This window comes from Nycticebus coucang, chromosome X, assembly GCF_027406575.1.
Source record: "Nycticebus coucang isolate mNycCou1 chromosome X, mNycCou1.pri, whole genome shotgun sequence".
In the NCBI taxonomy this organism is placed as follows: Eukaryota; Metazoa; Chordata; class Mammalia; order Primates; family Lorisidae; genus Nycticebus; species Nycticebus coucang.
In genome coordinates this window covers 169,603,804-169,624,540 of record NC_069804.1, presented here as the reverse complement: position 1 = coordinate 169,624,540, position 20,737 = coordinate 169,603,804, and the positions used below count along the sequence as shown (strand labels likewise).

Here is a 20,737-nt window from a genome sequence, read left to right as displayed (position 1 = left end):
CATCTAGAAGGATAGAGGGTGTATATCCATTGGTGGTGCTGAGGAGCCTGTTACAAGTCCTGTAGGGTAAAATGTAACAAAGTACTATGCCAATGTTAGTCATTTGTTTTTATAATTTGGTGGCTTTTTCATGCTAAACTACAAAAAGCAGTATGCCTTTTCCAGCCATTATCCCCTTCAGCCAATGAAGGGCAAATCATGGGATGTAATGACCAACTTCATGATTGCTTAGTAAATTTTTTCCTTGGGTTGTTTTGGTTGAGATCTTGGTTTTATATCCATGTGAAGATAATACATTTATCTATTTTCTGTTACTTTCCTAAATTTCTTCTAGTTATAGTTCAAACTCCAGTTTTTGGACTAAAAAATATAATAGGGTTTGTAATGAGCCCATTTCAGAAAATGTTTCATAGAATTCTTTTGCAACCCACAGATCCAAATGCAGACTGTGCAACTGAAGCTTGAAAATATCCGAAGTATATTTGAGAACCAACAGGCTGGTTTCAGGAACCTGACGGATAAGCATGTGAGGCCAATCCAGTTTGTGGTACCCACATCTGAAAATTTGATCAGATCTAGAACTCCATTCTTTTCATCTAAACATGGTAAAATTTATTACATTCACTTTCTCTGTCTCTTTTATTGCTATTTTTTACTTTGTTACTTTTGATGTAAATACTGAATTCATTCTTCAGTGCTGATAAATGAATATTTTATTTCAGCATCTTTAGTTATATTTAAATTATATTGCATGAGGTAGGAGACAGATTGAGATTGTTGTATGGTAACATAACACAGTATTCAGTATAAAACAGAATGATGAACATCTCATGCTGGAGTATTCCAGCCTGGAAAATGAGTATGAATATTTTGCCATCACACTTTTCTTCAGTAGGTATAGAGGAAAGCATATGAAACTGGTTTATAAATACATGCATACACATCACACATATTTACTATTGCCCTAGATAAACTGTTACTTGGTTTTGATAAGTTTCTGCTCAGTAAATGGCTTAGATAATTCAGGGTTCCCCAAAGTCCCCTAAAGTTACCATACATAGGGAAAATGGGAAATTATAGCTGAGTGTACCTTTATTTACAAAGTATTCATTAAAAACTTTTATAAAATATTCTCTATGTGTTGGTCACCTCTTTGTAAATTTTCATAATGAATATTTTGTAAAGAAAGGTACATTTGGCTGCAATTTCTCATTTTCCGTATGTATGGTGACTTTTCGGGCACCCTGTAGAATGGGATTGCCTTTTCTAAATAGGTGCCAGTAACTAATTTTGTTGGTAATTTACCATCACAGAGTTCACTTTCTAGTTTTAATTATTACAGACTAATTTTAACTATATAATATCCACTTGTTTTCAGAGTTCTATGGGAAAATAATTATTTTCATAACAGTATCAAACTCCTCTGGAAATCAGATTCCTTTAGGGTTCTCTTGAGTTGCCTTTGGGTCTGTTAGGAGAGTGTAATTTGGTCTTTGGGGCCCTAAGTTAGTACAAAGGGTGACATGGGACTAAATTTGATCTCTCTAATCTAAGTAGAATCAGAGACTTCATTAGTGTAAGGAAACTGCTTATAAATTCACAGGAGGCTTCAGCCAAGGTTAATGAACATAAAAATATATTTCATCCCCAGCATGCATCAGATTAAAAAGAGGTGATAAAAGCAGGTTACTAGGCTAGGCTGATGAAAGTTATATAGTCAATACTTAGGAAATATATAAATATACTCACAAAAACGATAATGTTTTGAAATCAATAATACTATATGAAGATAGACCAAAGATACTGGAAATATTAAAGATACTGGGGAAAAAAGTATAAAAAGAACAAAATAAAGAAACAGTAAGGGGAGAAAAACCAATAGCTATAAGAATAAAAATTGAATAAGTTAATATTCCTGAGCAGAAGAAAGACCTTAGTTGGATTTCTGGCTCCATTTACTGTCTGTGTGATCTTGGGCAGTTCACTTAACTTGTTAGCTTCAGGCTCCTTGTCTGTAAAATAGGGACGATAATACCTACGAACTTCAACACGTTGTTGTGAAGTCAAAGTAAAAGAAAAAATGACTGGGAACTATAGGAAATAAAGTGGACTATCCCTTTCCTTCAGTTGAGACTTCTTAACCTTGTAGTCCTCTAAAAATTCAGCTCCTCTGAAGGCATTCTTGGAGTGGCACAGCTGGGGTTGAGGAATAGGGTTTGAGGAGACTCCCCAAAACCCACTCAAGTCAGTCATCACTCAGAGTACATTTTATTTTGTGTCATTTCATTTTTTTTCTTTCTGATATTCTTATTTAATGGCATTACACTTTCTTTCTGCAGTGGGAGTTGGATACTCTTTCTTTCAAGCATGTAAACTTTTTTCAAAAGGTACACATCTTTATTATATTTCTTGTCACCAGTACATTTTCTGAGTTTGTGTTCACGTGGAAAACCAGTTTGGCATCTAAAAACAGTACCAGCTCATTGCTGCATTCTGCTTGCAAGTAACTTTTTCCTTGTTTTCATAATAACTATCCTTTATTTTCGCTCAGTGTTAAGCTTGCCTTGGAAAACAACTGTATGAAAAGTAGATTATGCTTCTAATCTCAATGTCTTTCATAAGATGACCACCTAAAAAAGAATAAAGAAAAACAATTGGTGATGTTAAGGGGAATCAGGCTTTCTTCTGTTTTAGAGAATCTCATGTCAGCCACAGTCCAACCCTTTGTTGGGAGTAGTGTGGATCTTTTCGGTTTAAGACTGCCTAATGTATTTATGAGGAAGAGGGCAGCTTACTGAAATGTGGCTTGGATAGATAAATGGTTTTATCCAGTATCTATCATGGTTTCTGAACCAAATCAAAGTATTATTTAACGTCTGTTCATTTTACCTCATCACTCTGTGAGTAATGGGGATTATAACAATGTGTTCCAAACTATTTCTTAAGTTTTTTAATTGCTAAGCCAAATATGAAAATTTGTTCAATTCAAAACATACATGTTAGCTTTTTTCATAAAAATGAGTCCAACTGGTATTTTTGTTCCTTTTTTTGCATATAATCCTGCACTTAGCATAATGCCTGATATTTAGCAGGTTGTAATATGTATTCGTTGAATTACTATTCAATACAGAGAGGAGTTATTGAGAGTGGGAGACATTGACAGTGAGAGGTAAAATGTAAAATGTGCTTGAGCTGCTAAATCTGTATCTTTAACCTAGCTCTTTCTCCTAAGCATCAGACCTGTGTTTACAATTTGCCTCCTTGAATTTCCCATAGGCAACTCAAAGTCAACATGTAGCAAATTAATTTATTTTTCTTGTAAACCTCCTCTCCCTTATCTTAGTGAATGGCACTGTGATTTCCCCAGTTGCCCAAGTTTGAGACCTTGATTCTTTTTTCTCATTCATGTTCTCCATCTGATTGGTCAAAAAATCCTATGTCCTGTGAATTTTTGCCTACTAAGTGATATCTCTCAAAACCACCCACTTTTTTCCCATCCCCACTGCTATCCTCACTGCCACTTTCCTTGTCCAAGTTAACATCATCTGCTGCCTTGACAACTGCAACAGTCTCCCTGTTTCCCCACATTCTTTTCCTTTTCCTAGGTCTCTTACCTTGTGGACTTTGCATGCCCTGTTCTCCCTCTGGAATGTTATTCCTTGCCTTTTCCCTTTTCCCCTTCCCCTTTCCTACTCTTCCATCAGATTGCCGGTCCCTAGGCCACTTCCTTTAGGTAATCTTTTCCTCCACACCTCTCCTCTTCCCCTGCACTCTTGTTTGGTTAGGTTTTTGTGCTATGTGATAACAAGCCCTCTTGCATTCTTCTCAACTTTAGTGCAATTGTCTGTTTTCTGACTCTCTTGCTAGACTGAAAGCTGTGTAAGGTCAGGGACCATGTGCAGGGCATCTTTGTGACCCCAAACCCAGAGCTTAGTGTAGGTACTCAGTCATTTCATATAGATTTACATTGTTGAAAGAATGGATAAATCTACTTTGCTCTTCAGAAAAAGATGCCTTTCTTGTAAGTTGTGTATATATTCCTTTTGCATCTCTGAATGCATGGGCAAAGAATTAATTAATAGAACTAATAAATCGCTCCCTGTGTTACCTTTAGAAATAAATTTGAATCTCTGTATATCAGGTTTCTTTGAAGTGGGGTACATTGGTATTTCTTGAAAAATTGATTTGATGTGACAGTACCCACTAAATTTAATACAATTTATATCTGACTACATAAACATGAAATTTTGATACAAAATATGTTTTAGTAAATAAAAGTGAGGGATAGAGTCTAGAGAATATAACATCACATCATTTCCCTGAGTGTGCCTGATGCCAGCTTCTGCAGAGGAGGGAAGGACAAAAGGTATGTTCCTTTCATGGGAAGAGGCGACCCATGTAGCCTGTGTGGGTGACAGCCTTTTCAGCAGCCCTGAGAATTAGGGAATTAAAGAATCTAGTCTTTGATTGGACCATGCCCTTGGCTTTGTAAGAACATCTGAACTCCTTGCTTAATAGTACGGTGGCTTACTCTTTGTAAACTGAACATTTTAAAAAATAAAGATTAAAGATTATTTGGAAATGTTTTCTATAGTGGGTAGAACCATGTATACACTAGACTGTATGGACTTGAATACTATTTCGATTCTTGGACAAGATAATAAGATTAGTCCCTTATTTATAAAGGGGGGATAGAAGTCATTACCTACTTCTTAGGAGTGGTTTTGAGGATTAAAAAAGAAAGTGCATGCCTAACATTTAGAATAGTGCCTAGTATGTAGAAAGTACGAAATAAATGTTAGATACTCTCATTGCTAAGTTCAATTTACAATTTTTTTCAAAATGTTTAATCTAGTTAATCAATGAGCTACAACCTGATTAAATGTTTATGTGTCAAAATGAGCACTAAATCCGATTAAATGTTTATGTGTCAAAATGAGCACTAAATCTTCAAATAATTATCAGCACTAACACCTAGCTCCAAGTTAACATCAAGTAAGTGAATATTTGCTAAATGAGAGACTGGGTGAGTACATGGCAAAATCATGTTCAATAAGAAGTTGAAATCGGGTAGGTAGCTGTAACCAATCGTTGTCTTCTAGAATGTGATTTAGAAATACTAATATAAACATGTTGGAATATTAACTCTCTAATGATTTAATGAACATACATGTATTTTTATTAAAAGTGCTGACTTTAATTCTGGTTTGAAATTCTTTCTTATTTCTCTACCAGGGAAGAAGGATTGGAGACAAAATCAGAACAACTTAAAAGTAAATATCATTAATTAATTCCAAATTGACTTTATTGCTGTAGTTGCAGAGTCAGCATGGGGGCTTAAACCATATTTTTCATTCACTATACTAATACTGTGCATTTGAAAGCCTATTTAATCTAAAAGAAAAAAAAAAGCTGCTGCTGCATTGTGTCTAATTGCCTTGCTGGCATCTCTCCAGATATGCCACTTTCTCAGTATGAGCAATTTCTCAAGTCCTGGCTCGAGTTCAGAATGATTTCTGTAGAACATCTCATATAAGTTCCAGATTCTCTTCACTACCACCCGCCTCCACCTCAGTACACCTACATAAGTGTTGTACTTTTTTAGAGAAGGGGCGATTCCAGTCTTGCAAGTGTGAAGCATAGAGGAACGGCTCTAATGGACCACACACAGGCTAACTCTGAGCTAAAATACACATACACACACACACATTAATTTCTTTCTTTTTTTTTTTTTTGGTTAAGTTTTTCTAGACATAAAGTCTTGCTGCATTGTCTAGGCTGGATTGCATTAGCTAAGCACAGGCATGCTCATAGCTCACTGCAGCCTGGAACTCCTGGGTTTAAGCAGTTCTCCCAGGTCAGTTTCCCAAATACAGGCACGCACCACCACACTAGGCCTATTCGTTTCTTGACTGATACAAGATTCCTTCCTTCTCAGTTATCCACGATAGTCTGATATCTGCAGGACATTAGCCTCATCATAGCCATAAGATCCTATATTTTCTTTGCATACTTTTGATGGTAAATAAAGACAAAAACATATTTTTTAAGGGGCATATTTAAAGTATTGCATAGTAGTACAACTGTAGAAGTAGATTGCCTGGCTTTTAATCACATATCTGTCACTTACTGGCTGTATAAACTTGGGTAAGTTCTTTGGAACTCAACCTTCTTATCTATAAATGGAGATGAGGATAGAACACCCCCATCTGGAGTTAGTGTAGAGACAAAATGATTTGTGAAGCACTTTGAACAATGTGTGGCAAATGGTAATGTTCTAATTTTTTTTTTTTTATTGTTGGGGATTCAGTGAAGGTACAAAGAACCAGGTTACATTGATTGCTTGTGTCAGATAAAGACCCTCCCATAATAGTGTTTTTAATATAATCGTTAGCTGTCTAGTGAATGGCCTATACTGATATACCACACTTGATTATCATATTGTACAGTCACAATTACTGATCTGAAGAAAGATATAGAGTGAATGCCAATTTCATAGTTTGACATGTCTTTGGTTCTAATTTCAAGTCATTCCTCTACACGGATTTATTCAGTTGTATATCCCCAGGGATAAAGTAATAAGGCTGTGGCTCTGTATGTTTTCTTGGTGGGGTTGCCTCTGATAAACAGAGTTCCAAGCTCCATTCTTCCAATTCAATTTGGAGCATCCTTAGGTATTTAAAGTCTAACTTTATGTTTCAAATCTTTCCATACCTGTATTTCAGAAACCTGTTAGGAGTAAATGGTGCATACTTATCTGTTAAGTGGAGTATGCAGTGTTCTGAGTTTTCATTATAGTATTAAAATGATCTTAATGGTTGGTGCATTTGCCAGACCTAACAAATCAAAGCATATCGTAAACGAGGGAGCGTGATAAAGGCGTTGACACTTGGGCTCGACTCTGTTTTGTCACTTACTAAGTATGCGACTTTTACTTTGTTACTGAATCTCTCTGAGCTTCAATTTTTTCATGTTTAATAGAATGCAATAGCTTTCTAAATTGCTGTGAGGATTAGATATAATGATGGTTGCTGAACACCTAGGACAAAGACCTGCCTAATATATATAATGTCATAATAAATATTTGTTCCTTTCCACATGTATTCGTTTTGGGTTCTTGCTGTCATAAAGCAATGCTACATTCACTTGGAGGTTAGGTAAGCTCAGCTGTCTGATAGAGCTGGTATCCCAGAAATATATTTCGAACGCTTCTTCGGTGCAAATAACCATCATAAATCTCATGCAGTTCACTCAGTAGGCCAGTACAAGTCCTTTACAGTCTGTAAAATAAGGTAGCACTTTAGGATCGTGGAGGCCATTTATAGCAGCAATAGACATGTGGCAGAGCGTAGAGACAGATATATAGGTTACAGCTATTTTGAGAAAGAATAGACAGTTCTTCAGGTCTTAGTAGGCCTGGAATGCCTCAGTACCTTTTACCATATTCAAGTGTATGGTGATACCATTGAGTCATTAGAAAAAGGATCGATTATGTTGTGTGTCCTTGATGAGAGAATTCAAGGATGCATATAATATTTTCTAGAAAGATTTCTGTGAAAAAAATCATTGTGGTTTAAATGCTATTTTGGTTCTTCAGTGAATAAACTTTAGTTATCTGGAAAATCAACTTTTAATGAATGAACCTTATTTCCCAAGAGTGTCAAATAAATGAAAAATTAATGTATAAAATGAATTCTGATTACGATCTTAAATTGTCCTCAGGCAACTCAGATGATTTTTTATTGGTACACATCCAAATTATTTTTGAAAAAAGCATAGTATTATTTTTCAATGTGTCTACACAATTAGGACCTAGAATAAATCTAACCTGAGCTAGATATCCTTGAAGAAGAACTATCCCTGCATAGATGCTAATTTAATTGTAAATTTCCTTGTTTCAGATTGAAGTGGTGCATGATTGCCAGGAGAAGAGAAGTTCTGGTCAATCCTCCAGTTTGGAAAACGATAATAGTTTGGATGTCTTAAAGAAGTATTATTTATTTATTTATTTATTACTATAAGCTCACATACTCATTTATGTGTGGGAGACTCTGGTTCAGTGTTCAAGGCCAATGTACTTAGAAATTTGAGTTCACAGAATGGGTTTTTACTGGGTGTGATAAAAAGTGCCGGTGTCAGAAATCCTGGCTATAGGCCTGGCTAAACAGATCTATGTTTATGTGATTTTTTTTTTTTTTGCAGTTTTTTTTGGCTGGGGCTGGGTTTGAATCTGCCACCTCCGGCATATGGGGCCGGTGCCCTACTCCTTTGAGCCACAGGCACTGAGAAAAATTAGACTTCTTCAGAATTTTCATCTCCTTTATTTTCCCACAGACTGGAAAAGAAAACAAAGATTTTTGTTTGTTGTTTTTTTTAGTTTCTTTTCCTATTATTAGTTTTAATTGACTTAATGTGCTTATTTATGGATTGTAGTGTATTTCAACACATGTATATAATGTGTAATGATCAAATCAAAGTGGTTAGCATATCCATCACTCCTTTTAGCTTTACTGAACTATAATTGACAAAATTCTATGTATTTAAATTATCTAATGTGATACTTTGATATATGTATATATTGTGAAATGATTACCATAATCAAGTTAGTTAATACATCTGTCACCACACAGATACCTTTTTTTTTGTCATGAGAACAGTTAAGATCTACTCTTAGTAAATTTCAGTATACATACAGTATTATTTACTATAGTCACCATGCTGTTCATTAGATCCCCAGAATTTATTCATCCTACATAACTGAAAGTTTGTACCATTTGGCAATGCCAGCTCTTTTTATTTTTTTATTATTATTTTTTTTTATTAAATCATAGCTGTGTACATTGATATGATCATGGGGCATCATTCACTAGCTTTACAGACCGTTTTGCCAGCTCTTTTTAAAAAGCAGTAAAAATGACCGAGACAGTGCATCAGAAACCACAAAGGATTATATAGCTGCATGTAGTGTTTTTATGGATATTAACAATAATCATTGTTTTGTTCACTTTTACAATTTTATGTTCATATTCTAGATAAAAGAATATTCACCTTTGAAATTTTATATCAAAGACATTTTAATGTTAAAAGTTTGAAATGTGAAAAAGAAGTATCCGGACAATGTGGCAGGTGCCTATAGTCCCAGCTACTTGGGAAGCTGAGGCAAGAGGATTGCTTGAGCCTAAGAGTTTGAGGTTGCTGTGAGCTATGATGCCACAGTACTCTACCCAGGGTGACAATGTGAGACTCTCAAAACAAAAACATAAAATGTGTAAAAGAGGGGGAAAATGGGGCCAAAGGTAGAAGTTAAATCAAAAGGATTACTTAGGGAGGAGAATATATTTTAAGTATGACATCAATTGGAAATCGCATGGAAAAGGAAATGTGTTTTACAGAGGTAGAAAACAAAATTATTACAGAAACTTAAGTATGATCTACACTTGGAAAGACCCATATCTACTGTAAGTTTTAGAAAATTTCAGAACATTACTGGGAAAAGGGAAAAAAATGCATAAAATGCTAATTTTTTTGAGAGAAGGAAAGGATACTAAAACTCAAATTATACTGTCCAAAAATACATAAATAAATAAAATATGATAGATTTTGTGAGTTTTTAGGAAATTGATTCTCAGTGAGTTAGAAATAAAGGATTCATTAAGGTTAATAATAACCTTTTCTTTCATATATATATACACACACACATACACACACACACATAATATATAATTTCTCTTTCTTTCTTTCTTTCCTTTCTTTCGTCTTGCTTTGTCACCCAGGCTGTATCATATCTCACTACACTACTTGAACTCCTGGGCTCAAGCAATATTCCCACCTTAGCCTACTGAGTAGCTGGGACTATAGGCATGCACCACTGTGCCTGGCTAATTTTTATTTTTTTTTACTTTTTTTTGTAGAGGCAAGGTCTTACTACATTGCCCAGGCTGGTCTCAAACTCCTGGCCTTGAGAGATGCTCCTGCTTCTGCCTCCCAAATCACTGGGATTATAGGGATGACTTTCCATGCCTGGCCTTTCTTTCATAACATTAAAGAGTCTCATGGGTGGTACTTAGTGTAAAAAAATCATAAAAGTACTTTTAAACGTGGTGGCTTACTATGTCTGTAATTCAATTTGGGAGGCTGAGGTGGGAGGATCACTTGAGGCCAGAAATTAGAGACCAGCCTCTACAGGACACCCATCTTTTAAAAAACAAAACAACAACAACAAAAAGATGTAATTTCTTATTTTGATGATAAAACCCAAACCATTAGTATTTCCTATGCATTAACTACTTTTCTATTTGACAATTAATAATATTCACAATGTAAATAATTCTCAAGTAATAAAGTAAGTATGGTCTTTTCATTTTAGATATGTCCTAAATGAGCTGATACAGACCGAGAGGGTGTACGTTCGAGAGCTATTTACTGTTTTGTTGGTGAGTGACTCAAATTGTATTTTTCACATCTTTTCCTAAATGATCCATTGCTTCAGTGATTAGGGAGAGTATAGGGAAATCTATTTCAGTCTCCTTCCTTGGCTGTCACATGGCAGCAGTGTGCATTTCCTCTATTGTTTGAGGCTGCATGTTGGTTAAATGTATATATTCAAGTTCTCCCTGAGTCGTGAGAATGATTGATTGAGAATTTATTACTGTTCTCTCAGGGAGGCAGCAGATTGTTACATTTATCCCCAGGGTACTATTTAGAGATTATGATGTATAGAATTGAGAATGGGATAAAAGTATTCATTTGACAAAAATGTCATAATGTTAATTTGATCTTAAAAACTTAAACACATTGCTACTTCAAGGAAAAGTTGACGACCTGTAATATATTTTTTCATACTTACAGTTTCTTTTTTGTTTCCTATACCACAAGATACTCTGAAGACTAAAGAGTTGTCACTTTGTTCTGCCTATTGAGTGGAAAATATTGACTTTCTTGTCCTGCCATCTAAAATTCAAACAACTTAACCCACAAATCCCCTATATATTGTGTTGTGTCCATACCTTTGGTGGTCCAATCAAATGTGAAACTACATTTTTTAAATACATAAATGTATTTTTTTGGATAGGGCTATAGAGCAGAGATGGATAATCCAGAGATGTTTGATCTTATGCCACCTCTCTTGAGAAATAAAAAGGATGTTCTCTTTGGAAATATGGCAGAAATATATGAATTTCATAATAGGTATGTATTAATTATTGCTGAATTGAATATTTCTTTTTCATGAAATTATTTAAAGGGCTGTTGACTGATTTTTTTTCTCTCTATAATTTCACAGCATTTTCATGAGCAGCCTGGAAAATTGTACTGATGCCCCTGAACGAGTGGGACCTTGTTTCCTGGAAAGGGTTAGTTAAATTATTATTTTTTTTAATATATGAGTACAGACCACCAAAATAGCAGCTCATTATAGGACTAGATTTGGAGATAAGATAGGTATTTTTTTATGTCTTTGTATTTTTAGAAACAATTACTTCAGCAAGTATTTAATGCCAAATCACATTTTGTTGTAGAAACTGACACACTGGGGTATTCAGAGTGTGCAAATGCTCATTGTATTCTGTGGTATCAATGCTTCAGTGGCTTAGCTAATGACCATTGACCCCTGGGTCATCCTAGAATTCACAGGACCCCCCCTGACTATGAAAACGTGACAGTAGGGATCATCTTAGTAAAACCATTCTGGGTTTGGTTAATTTTTTGCCTAAAAGATGCTTTGTGACATTCCCCTCTACTACATGTAGAGTCTTAGAATCCAATCTGTTCTGGCTTTTAGCCACCAAGGCATCTATCACAGGAACTTCACAAAAACAGAGCCTTGATTCTTCTTATTCAACAAATTCATTCAGGGAGGCTCATTATTCAGTGTCCCAAGAGTGTGCTTAGTATAATTGACTTCCCAGGTTAGCGATCATCCTCTCTTCTATTGGAGTTTTCCCTCAGGATATTCTTTGCATATGCTCCCTTGCTTATCTAGTTCTTCCTCTTTCTGAAAGATCAGTTTTGTCTTGATTTGGGAATCAATTCGATAGAGATGATTATTGAAAACTTCAAAATAGATATCCCAGAAAATGTTTATGAAATGAGAAGAAGGCTAAGAAAGAAGTGTATCTTTACCTTTCTCAGTATATTCTACCTTTAAACACATTTAAACTATGACCAAATACTTCCCTACCTTCCTCAAGCAACAGTGGCCTCTATTCTGATCAGACTCTGTAGTATGTAATATGTATATTCCTCATTGGAGATTTTACATTTACTGTGCATCTTTATACACGAATTCTCTCCCCAACTTGGAGGGAAGCCCTTCAAGCCAGGATTCATATCTTACACATTTTTGTATCCATCATAAGATCAGAGTTCTTGGCACCCAGTAGTAATTTAATAAGTATTTATTGATGATGTGTTCATTTATTTAATAATCTGCTGTGCACCAAGTGCTGTGTTAGGCAATATGGATACCAGCCCAAGAAAATTTAGATATAAAAATAGGGAAATCATTAATTGTGTACAGAGCGGGTTGCACTATATTAGAGATAGCCAAAGGACCCCAGAGGGCCCAGAATTAGGGTGTTTTACATAGACCGGTAGTAAAAACAATGGCTATATAGAATGATGGCTCATGAGATGAATGTTAAAGAATAAGTAGGAGATAACCTATTAATGAGGGTGAGAGAAAAATGAAGAGAGAAGAGGAAGAGGAACAGAGAATAACACAGGCAGAAACCTACATGGGTTATGCTATAATTGTAAGTCCCAGTGAACCAAGGACTGCTCCCCTAACGTGGAAGTTAGCTGTTCATTCACTAGGGAATTGAGAGACTAATTACATAGACAAAATACATTTCTTTGTACTTTATTAGCTCATAGTTATGTGAGAAAAAGTCTATTTTTATAGTTGAGACAGAAAAGGCTTTTCTTTATCTAAGTCTCAAGCTTGGTAAGTGGAAATTCTGATGCCACTTGGATAATTACGTATCCCTCCACCAGGTCCAATGAACATTTTGTTCTTGAAAAACAAAGAGGTCTCCTGACCAGCTGCTGCTACAGCCGGCCCTTTAGGTCACATTCCCTGGGATCCTTGGCCATACCTCCTCTTGGTCAGCCTTTCTTGATAACAGAAGTTCATGTTCACAAATTGGTAATATGCTTGAATTTGCTGTTTATCACAGAAGGATGATTTTCAGATATATGCAAAATACTGTCAGAATAAGCCCAGATCAGAAGCAATTTGGAGAAAATTCTCAGAATGCGCCTTTTTCCAGGTAAAGTAATTATTCAGGTATTGCATGTACTCTTTTGGGAAGATATTGGGATATTTCCTATTTATAAATATATTTTTAACTTTAGGTTATACATGCATATAAGTTAAAGAGCAATTCCACCCTTTCCAAAACCCTTCCACATGTACACGTGTATAAACACACATAAACAAATATTTGCTGCTCCCTGGAGGCAACTGCACTTTCAGCTACATCTTTTGGTGTTTACTTTGATACCTCCAGTGACATGCTTATCTTTCTCCTTTCTACAGTGGAAGGGGGCAAATTTTCTCCCTTTTCATGATTCCCAGCCCCCCCCCACCACATACACAAATGATTTTCTTCCAATATAGTTATATTGTAATTTTCATTAGATTGATGTACTGAGGTAATTTACTAACACTATGTAGTTTCTCTGCTCAGATGAGGCATGTGACATATAGCATGGTTTGTTTTTCCTTCCCTTTCGTTTTCCTTGCAATTGTCTTTTTACTCAGTTTTCTAGATTCTTTTTTTTTTTTTTTTATTGTTGGGGATTCATTGAGGAGTTTTCTAGATTCTTATCCTTATTCTACCCTAGTCTCTCTCAGTTGTGAGTAATAAAAACCTCTTCTCAGTAAATTTAAACACATTTTGTTTCTTCTGAATTTCATCTTGAAAAAATCTCTCCTGCAATTTTCTGATCTGCACATCTAGACACACTAGGCCTGTTCATAGCTGTCCTTTGGGGATCTTGGTGAATTTCACCATTGGGATTCTTTTCACTTGTCTGTTCCATAGAGTCTCCTGCTTCAGAGGTGTCCTCCTTTTTCTTGTTTATCGCTCTTGTTTGGTGGAACACATCCTCCAGTAGTTTTAATGTGAAAATGTGCACAGTAGGTAAAAAGTTTTGAGTGTGTGTGTGTCTGCAAATGTCCGCATTTTCCCCTAACACTAGGTTGCTAGCTTGGTTAGCTATAGAGTTCTATGTAAGGAATAATTATACTCATAGAAGGAAAAGAGATGATAGAAATTGCAAAAAAAAAAAAAAAAAGAAAAGAAAAAAATAATTATTTTGAAAGTATATCTCCATTGTCTTCTCGCTTCCATTGTTGCTGTTCACAAATTTGATGCTATTTTGATTTTGTTTTCCTTTGCAGGTGACCTAATTTTCGTCTTCTGAAAGCTTATGGTAACTTCTTTGATCCTTAGGATTTGACTGTTAGCGCTATCATCACCCATTAGCTAGTCTTGTGGTGATCACTTAAGTTTAGAAACACCTGTTCAAATTTACTCAGTTTTTTTTTTTTATTTCCTCCATCCAATTTTCTCCATTCTCTCTTTCTAGAATTTCTATTATACAGGTGTTGGATATCCTGGACAGGCTCTCTAATTATCTTATCTTTTCTGTCTATTATCCATTCTTTGTCTTCTTCCTCTACTTTCTGGAGTTTATATTCCAGTGCCATTATATTTTTAATTTTGAAGAGCCCTCCTTTTATTTTGTTCCCCCCAAATTTCTTATGATAGAATTCTGTTTTCATGAATTCAAAATCTTCATTTATATACTCAAGGATAATGATAGATTTTCATTTAAAAAACAGCCTTCTTCTCCCTACATGGTTTCTGTTGTCTTCAAAAAAATTTAACTTTTTTACTTGGTTCTTGTCACTCATCTTACATGCAGTCCTTAAATGTCTAGTGATACTTGTCTGTCTACTTATGTTAAGAGTAAGCATTAAAGAGCTCATTAGAAGTATCCTGTGCACAGGTGGGTTTATTGACCACGATCCTCATTATTGAGTTATGTGTCTTAGCCTATTTCTTTTTTGGAAATCCCCAATATTAGTATTTTTAGGTCCTTGCTCTTAAGCTGGTCAGATTCCCTAAACTGCTACCTTGGGTATAAGGATCTGGCTGCCAGTGTTGTGATAGTAAGTGTGTGGCAGGGGAAGGTTGCGCGTCTCTAACTTGCTAGGAAAATACTCAGGTATTCTCCTTGCTTTCAGTATGGTGCTCTGCCCTCAATTGGACCTTATCTCTTTTACTCCAAGACCTTCCATTTTATTTTTTCCAGATAAATATCCGTTCTTTGGCCAGGGTAGAGAAGGGCAGCCATGTAGTTGTGAAGAGTGGTATAGTTATCCGAGAAGCTTACTGCTTTTTCTTGAGATTTTTATGCACGTTTAATTCTTTTTTGGTAACAGCTTTATTGAGATAACATTCAAATACCATAAAATTCACCCTTTTAAAGTATAAATTTTAGTGATTTTGGTGTATTCATAAGGTGGTACAACCATCACCACAAGCAGTTTAAGAATATTTTTATCACTCAAAAAAAAGCAACCCTGTACCTTTTAGCAGTCACCCTTTATTTCTTCCTAATACCCACAGCCCTAGGCAACCATTAATCTACTTGTTTTTGCTATTGATTTCCCTGTTCTGGACATTTCATATAAATGGAACCATATAATATGTGGTCTTTCGTGTTTGACTTCTTTCACTTAGCATAATATTTTCAAGGTTCATTTATGGTTTAGCAAGTATCAGCTTTTTATTCCTTTTTGTGACAATAACATTCCATTATATGGATAGATCACATTTCATTTATCCATTCATCAGTTGATGGACATTTGTGTTGTTTCCACCTTTTTGTTATTATGAACAATGCTGCTATGAAAGTTTCTGTGTAGACAAGAGTTTTCATTATCTTGAATATATACTTGGGAGTGAAATTACTGGGTCATACGGTAATTCTATGTCTAACTTTTTGAGAAATTTCAGTACTATTACCAAAGTTACTGTACCATTTTACATTTCTATCAGCAATGTATGAGGGTAGTGATTGTTCCACACCCCCGTCAACACTTGTTATTATCTAATTACCTCTTAAATAGACTTTGAACAGCCATCCTTCTTTGAACCTCACCCTCATCTTCCACTTTCAGAGGTACTTGGTCTATAATCTGGATTCTTTGTGGAGAGGAATGACATAAATTGAGTTGTTCCTTGGCTTTTCCTTCTGCCAACGTGAGATTCACTTTTCTCCAGTGTGCTTAAATTTTTTACCACTTGTTAGTTGGGTTTTCAGTTTCTAAATTTTGCACAAGTCTTCTCCTTTCTTGCTTTCTTTGTAGCCTTTGCTTTTTTCCTTTGAGAAACAACTTTTTCATCATTTTAGTTGAGCTTCACAAGTGAGGAGTTCTAAATGCATGTATCAGTCTATTATATTCAACTATAAAGTGATAGTTTTGTTTGAATTAGGTTGTGTGTTGGAATTTTTTAATTTAAATTTTTATTAAATCATAACTATACATTTATGGGGTACAATGTGATGATTTGATATACATTGTGGAATGCTTAAATTAAACTTATTAATATAACCATCACCTCACTTATTTTTTGTTTTAGATATTTATAATTTGCTCTAGTTATTCTGAAGGTTACCCTTGCATTGTGCACATTAGGTGACACAATGCAAGGAGACACACATTAGGAGATCCCACCAAATGTCTTCCCTCCTCCCACCAACTGCTCTCCTCCCCCTTTATTCATACCCAGAGGGGGGCCCTAAATCTTCCTCAGGAATATCCTTCCCTAATCCTTTTTTGTTCTATACTTCTTGTACACACATGTCATCTAAACTAGCTCTATCTTGCCCTAATTATGGGCCCTACAATGTTCCCAGGATCCAGTGTCATGACCCTTATGTTGATAGTGGCAGTAGGCCAATTACTGGATGAAATATAGCATGGGGGCTGTATTTTTCTTGTGATATTAAAAAATTCTGTTCTCATATCCAGTCTGATTTATATTCAGTACAACTTCTTTCTTTTCTGGGCCTTGGCCTGTAGAGCTTATCTTTTTGTTAACTTTTTTAGATATTTTGAACTTTTCAATCATGTTAATTTATAGTCATTCCTTGCTTTCTCACCTTTTAAGCATTCAACATCAATGTGAATTTATACAGTATGTGAAAACTTTTAAATCTTTAAAATGTTGGAATTTTCTACCTTTCAAATCCTTGAAATACTGTTTACTGTAGTTTCTAAGACATACTGTCTTACAATTTCCATACCATATGCAACAGTGAATTTCCTGGTCAGTTTTCTTTCAATGAACACTTGGCATTTTCACAGATTCATGTCCTAATTTAAATTTATTGATAATTATCTTTCAATGACAGGAATGTCAAAGAAAATTAAAACACAGACTTGGTTTGGATTCCTATTTACTCAAACCAGTGCAGCGAATCACTAAATATCAGTTATTATTGAAGGTAATTATGTAAAACATTTATTTTCTTCTTTACTTTCTTTTTGGGGTCAGATACGGCAAAGCAATTAAAAAGGAAATAGCTGACTAGGAAGCACTAGAATTAGGTAGGCTCAGTGACTAAGAGAGGTGAATTTAGCAGTAGAATTAATGCAACATGCTCCTTTAATTTACTGGGGCCATGCAAATGTCATAGGCATAGATGTTAGGCTAGAATATCTGGAGTCTTACCTATTTAATTCTTCATACAAATTGTGTTGCTTTATGCATAATATTTTCCAGAAGAACTTCTAATATCATTGAGAAGAACTGAACAAATATTTCCTATAGTTTTGAGGCTGTATCATATGGGCCTTCTCGATGAAACATGCAAATAACTGAAATCGTGTATTAAGTATAAATACAATATAGCTCATTTTAAAATGCATTTTCATAATGTTTCATGCTATATGCATCATGGATAAAACAAATTATATGTAGAAGATGAAAAAATGTGTAATTACATTAAAAACTAATCTCTAATGTGTCTCAGTAGTGATTATTTTTCAGCTCCAAAGTGTTGAGTGTCCTTTGTTTTATATTGTTTAGTCACCATTCTACTTCTTTCCCAAGTTTTACATTGTTATTAAAAATAGTATTAACTTGACAAAGTGTAAATAAATTACTACAAAAGGTGACATTATCTTCGGATTCCTACTTGAAAGCATGTTAGCCAAAAGCTTATTCATCTTCACTAGCTATTAATATCTGCCTAATATTGGTTTCATTCCTGATTTTTAATTACAGGAGCTATTAAAATATAGCAGAGAAAGTGAAGGAACTACTCAATTAAAAGAGGCGCTTGACACAATGCTGGATTTACTGAAGGCAGTTAATGACTCCATGCATCAGATTGCAATAAATGGCTATATTGTAAGTAGATGTTAATAATTGTTGGAATTTTAGGAGGTCAATATGTCAATATCCCTTTCCTTTGCTTCTGGAACCAATTGAGAAACAACATGTAAGAAGTAGATAAATGTAGATCAGAATGTTAGCATTATTACTGATAATGCTAAGTGGAGAATTGGCTTCAGATCAGCAGCCAAATGGATTTGTAAGATTCCTCTTGTCCTCAGCAGCCTGACTCCTCCTCACCCCAGTCCAGACCTGGAGGGAGACACACTGTCCCAGAATTGAGCTTACCCTGGTCCCGGGTAGATATGGAAGAAACAGATCACATCTTTAGAGCTTGCAGCTTTTTAACAGATTAGCAACTCCCAGTGGGGAAACCAATCAGGATTGAGAAAGTCATCGGGAGAGTTACACTAGCTGAAATCCTGCCATATGGAGATGATGTGAAGCCAGGGTAAAGGAAGTTTCTTTTATCTCCCACCCCCACAGAACTTTGTACATATGTGATGTATGGTATGTTTTCATGTAAAAAGTTAGAATGAGTATATGTGTATATTTTTTTGACATAGAGTCTCACTCCATTGCCCAGGCTAGAGTGCTGTGGCATCAGCCTCACTCATAGCACCCTCAAACTCCTGGGCTCAAGTGATCCTCCTGCCTCAGCCTCCTGAGTAGCTGGGACTATAGGTGCCACCACAATACCAGCTAATTTTTCTATTTTTCATAGAGATGAGGTCTTGCTCTTGCTCAGAGCTTAAAGGATCCTCCCACCTCAGCCTCCCAAAGTGCTAGGATTATAGTCATGAGCCACAGTGCCCAGCCAGAGTGAATATGTTTTTTTAGAAACATATAAATGAAAAAAAAGATATAAATTATCCTTGAGGGCTTTAGTAGCTCAAGCTAAACACTCAAGTGTTAATGTCAGAGATGTGACTATAGCTCTGCTTTGTACTAATGGGTTTTGATTTTCCATTCTAGGGAAACTTAAATGAGCTGGGCAAGATGATAATGCAAGGTGGATTCAGTGTTTGGACAGGACACAAGAAAGGTGCTACAAAAATGAAGGATTTTGCTAGATTCAAACCAATGCAGCGACATCTTTTCTTATATGAGAAAGCTGTTGTTTTTTGTAAAAGACGTGTTGAAACTGGAGAAGGCTGTGACAGATACCCGTCATACAGTTTTAAGCACTGTTTGAAAGTAAGACAATTTGAATTGTGTAATGTGATATTATTTTGTGTGAGCACGTGTGTGCATCCCAGTTTGTATACTTCTTCCATTTCAAATGAATGGGTTTTATCCTTTAGCTGCATATCTATTGGTTTTAAAAAAAGTTTTAAGTAGCAGTCAGGTAAAGCAGAACTCTGCTTAAAATGAGAGTGCAGGAATGCATAGCTTTGATAGAAATCAAATCCTTTCCTCTCTCACTACAATCCTAGGCATTTCCCAAAGGGCTCCCTAGCGTCCTGCAGAGCACAATTTGAAATCACGAGATATGTCTCAGGCTCCTCTATGAGCATTCTCTTTCTGCTGTTGGTGGAATTCTTGGTCTTATTAGCAAAGAGTCTTTTGGTACAGATGAGACATGGAGGAAAGAGTTTCTTCCTTTTCCTCAATGCAATTTAAAAATGGATAACTTTTGTGCTTCACGTACGCCTATCTTCCTTTTCTCCCTCCTCTGTTCCCTAGCTCTACTCTTCCTGGGTATTTAAAGCCACTTACCTCTGAATTCTTTCTGCACTTGTCCTGTTGTATCCTTTGAAATCACTTTATTATCTCCTATGAATAAAACTGCCAGTCTATCCCAATATTCGTTTGGTATGAAAATGAGAGCAGTACTATTTGAGGAGGTCACTGGCAACTCACTGATACTGCCAGCTCGTTTTGTCATTAGACAAGAGGAATTTCTAATTCACATGAGGTTATTTTTGATGAATTTGATTTTTTTTTTATACCCAGTGAATTTTATCTTTCAAGTTTTAAATTCTAAAAGCAATAGAACATTTGTTACAGAAAATTTGGAAAGTGGACAAAAGTTTTCCCCTTATTTCCCCATTTTATTTCTTTTTCATGAGCGTATTCTTTCATAACGTACATTAAGGTAAGGAGGACCGGTATGAGGTAATGAAATCATGAGAATTGAAATGACAATGGTTGCCATGGAAACAGGGTATGATAGATATGAGAAACATTTCAGTGGAAGGTAGACAGATGGGCTTCCTGACTTACTAGATAGAGGAAATAAATAATATGTGACGTTTGAAGGAAGAAAATCTGTGTGATTCTTTTTTAGTTCCCCACAAATACCTAGTATTCTTAATGTC

General features: G+C 35.4%; 1 protein-coding gene across 6 annotated transcripts in view; it reads left to right on the top strand.

Annotated features, from left to right (window-relative positions):
• The window catches only part of MCF2 (MCF.2 cell line derived transforming sequence), a 60,088-nt gene that overhangs the window by 27,476 nt on the left and 11,875 nt on the right, over positions 1 to 20,737 (top strand). For 4 of the 6 annotated variants that reach the window (XM_053580990.1, XM_053580995.1, XM_053580996.1 and 1 more), the window contains 11 exons: positions 434 to 605; positions 2,340 to 2,387; positions 5,236 to 5,273; positions 7,902 to 7,990; positions 10,367 to 10,433; positions 11,072 to 11,187; positions 11,282 to 11,351; positions 13,176 to 13,268; positions 17,431 to 17,523; positions 18,306 to 18,431; positions 19,392 to 19,613. In XM_053580990.1, coding sequence (XP_053436965.1) covers positions 434 to 605; positions 2,340 to 2,387; positions 5,236 to 5,273; positions 7,902 to 7,990; positions 10,367 to 10,433; positions 11,072 to 11,187; positions 11,282 to 11,351; positions 13,176 to 13,268; positions 17,431 to 17,523; positions 18,306 to 18,431; positions 19,392 to 19,613 — 1,134 coding nt within the window. The remainder of the gene's footprint in view (positions 1 to 433; positions 606 to 2,339; positions 2,388 to 5,235; positions 5,274 to 7,901; positions 7,991 to 10,366; positions 10,434 to 11,071; positions 11,188 to 11,281; positions 11,352 to 13,175; positions 13,269 to 17,430; positions 17,524 to 18,305; positions 18,432 to 19,391; positions 19,614 to 20,737) is intronic. The other 2 variants (XM_053580993.1, XM_053580991.1) reach the window with 1 other exon arrangement.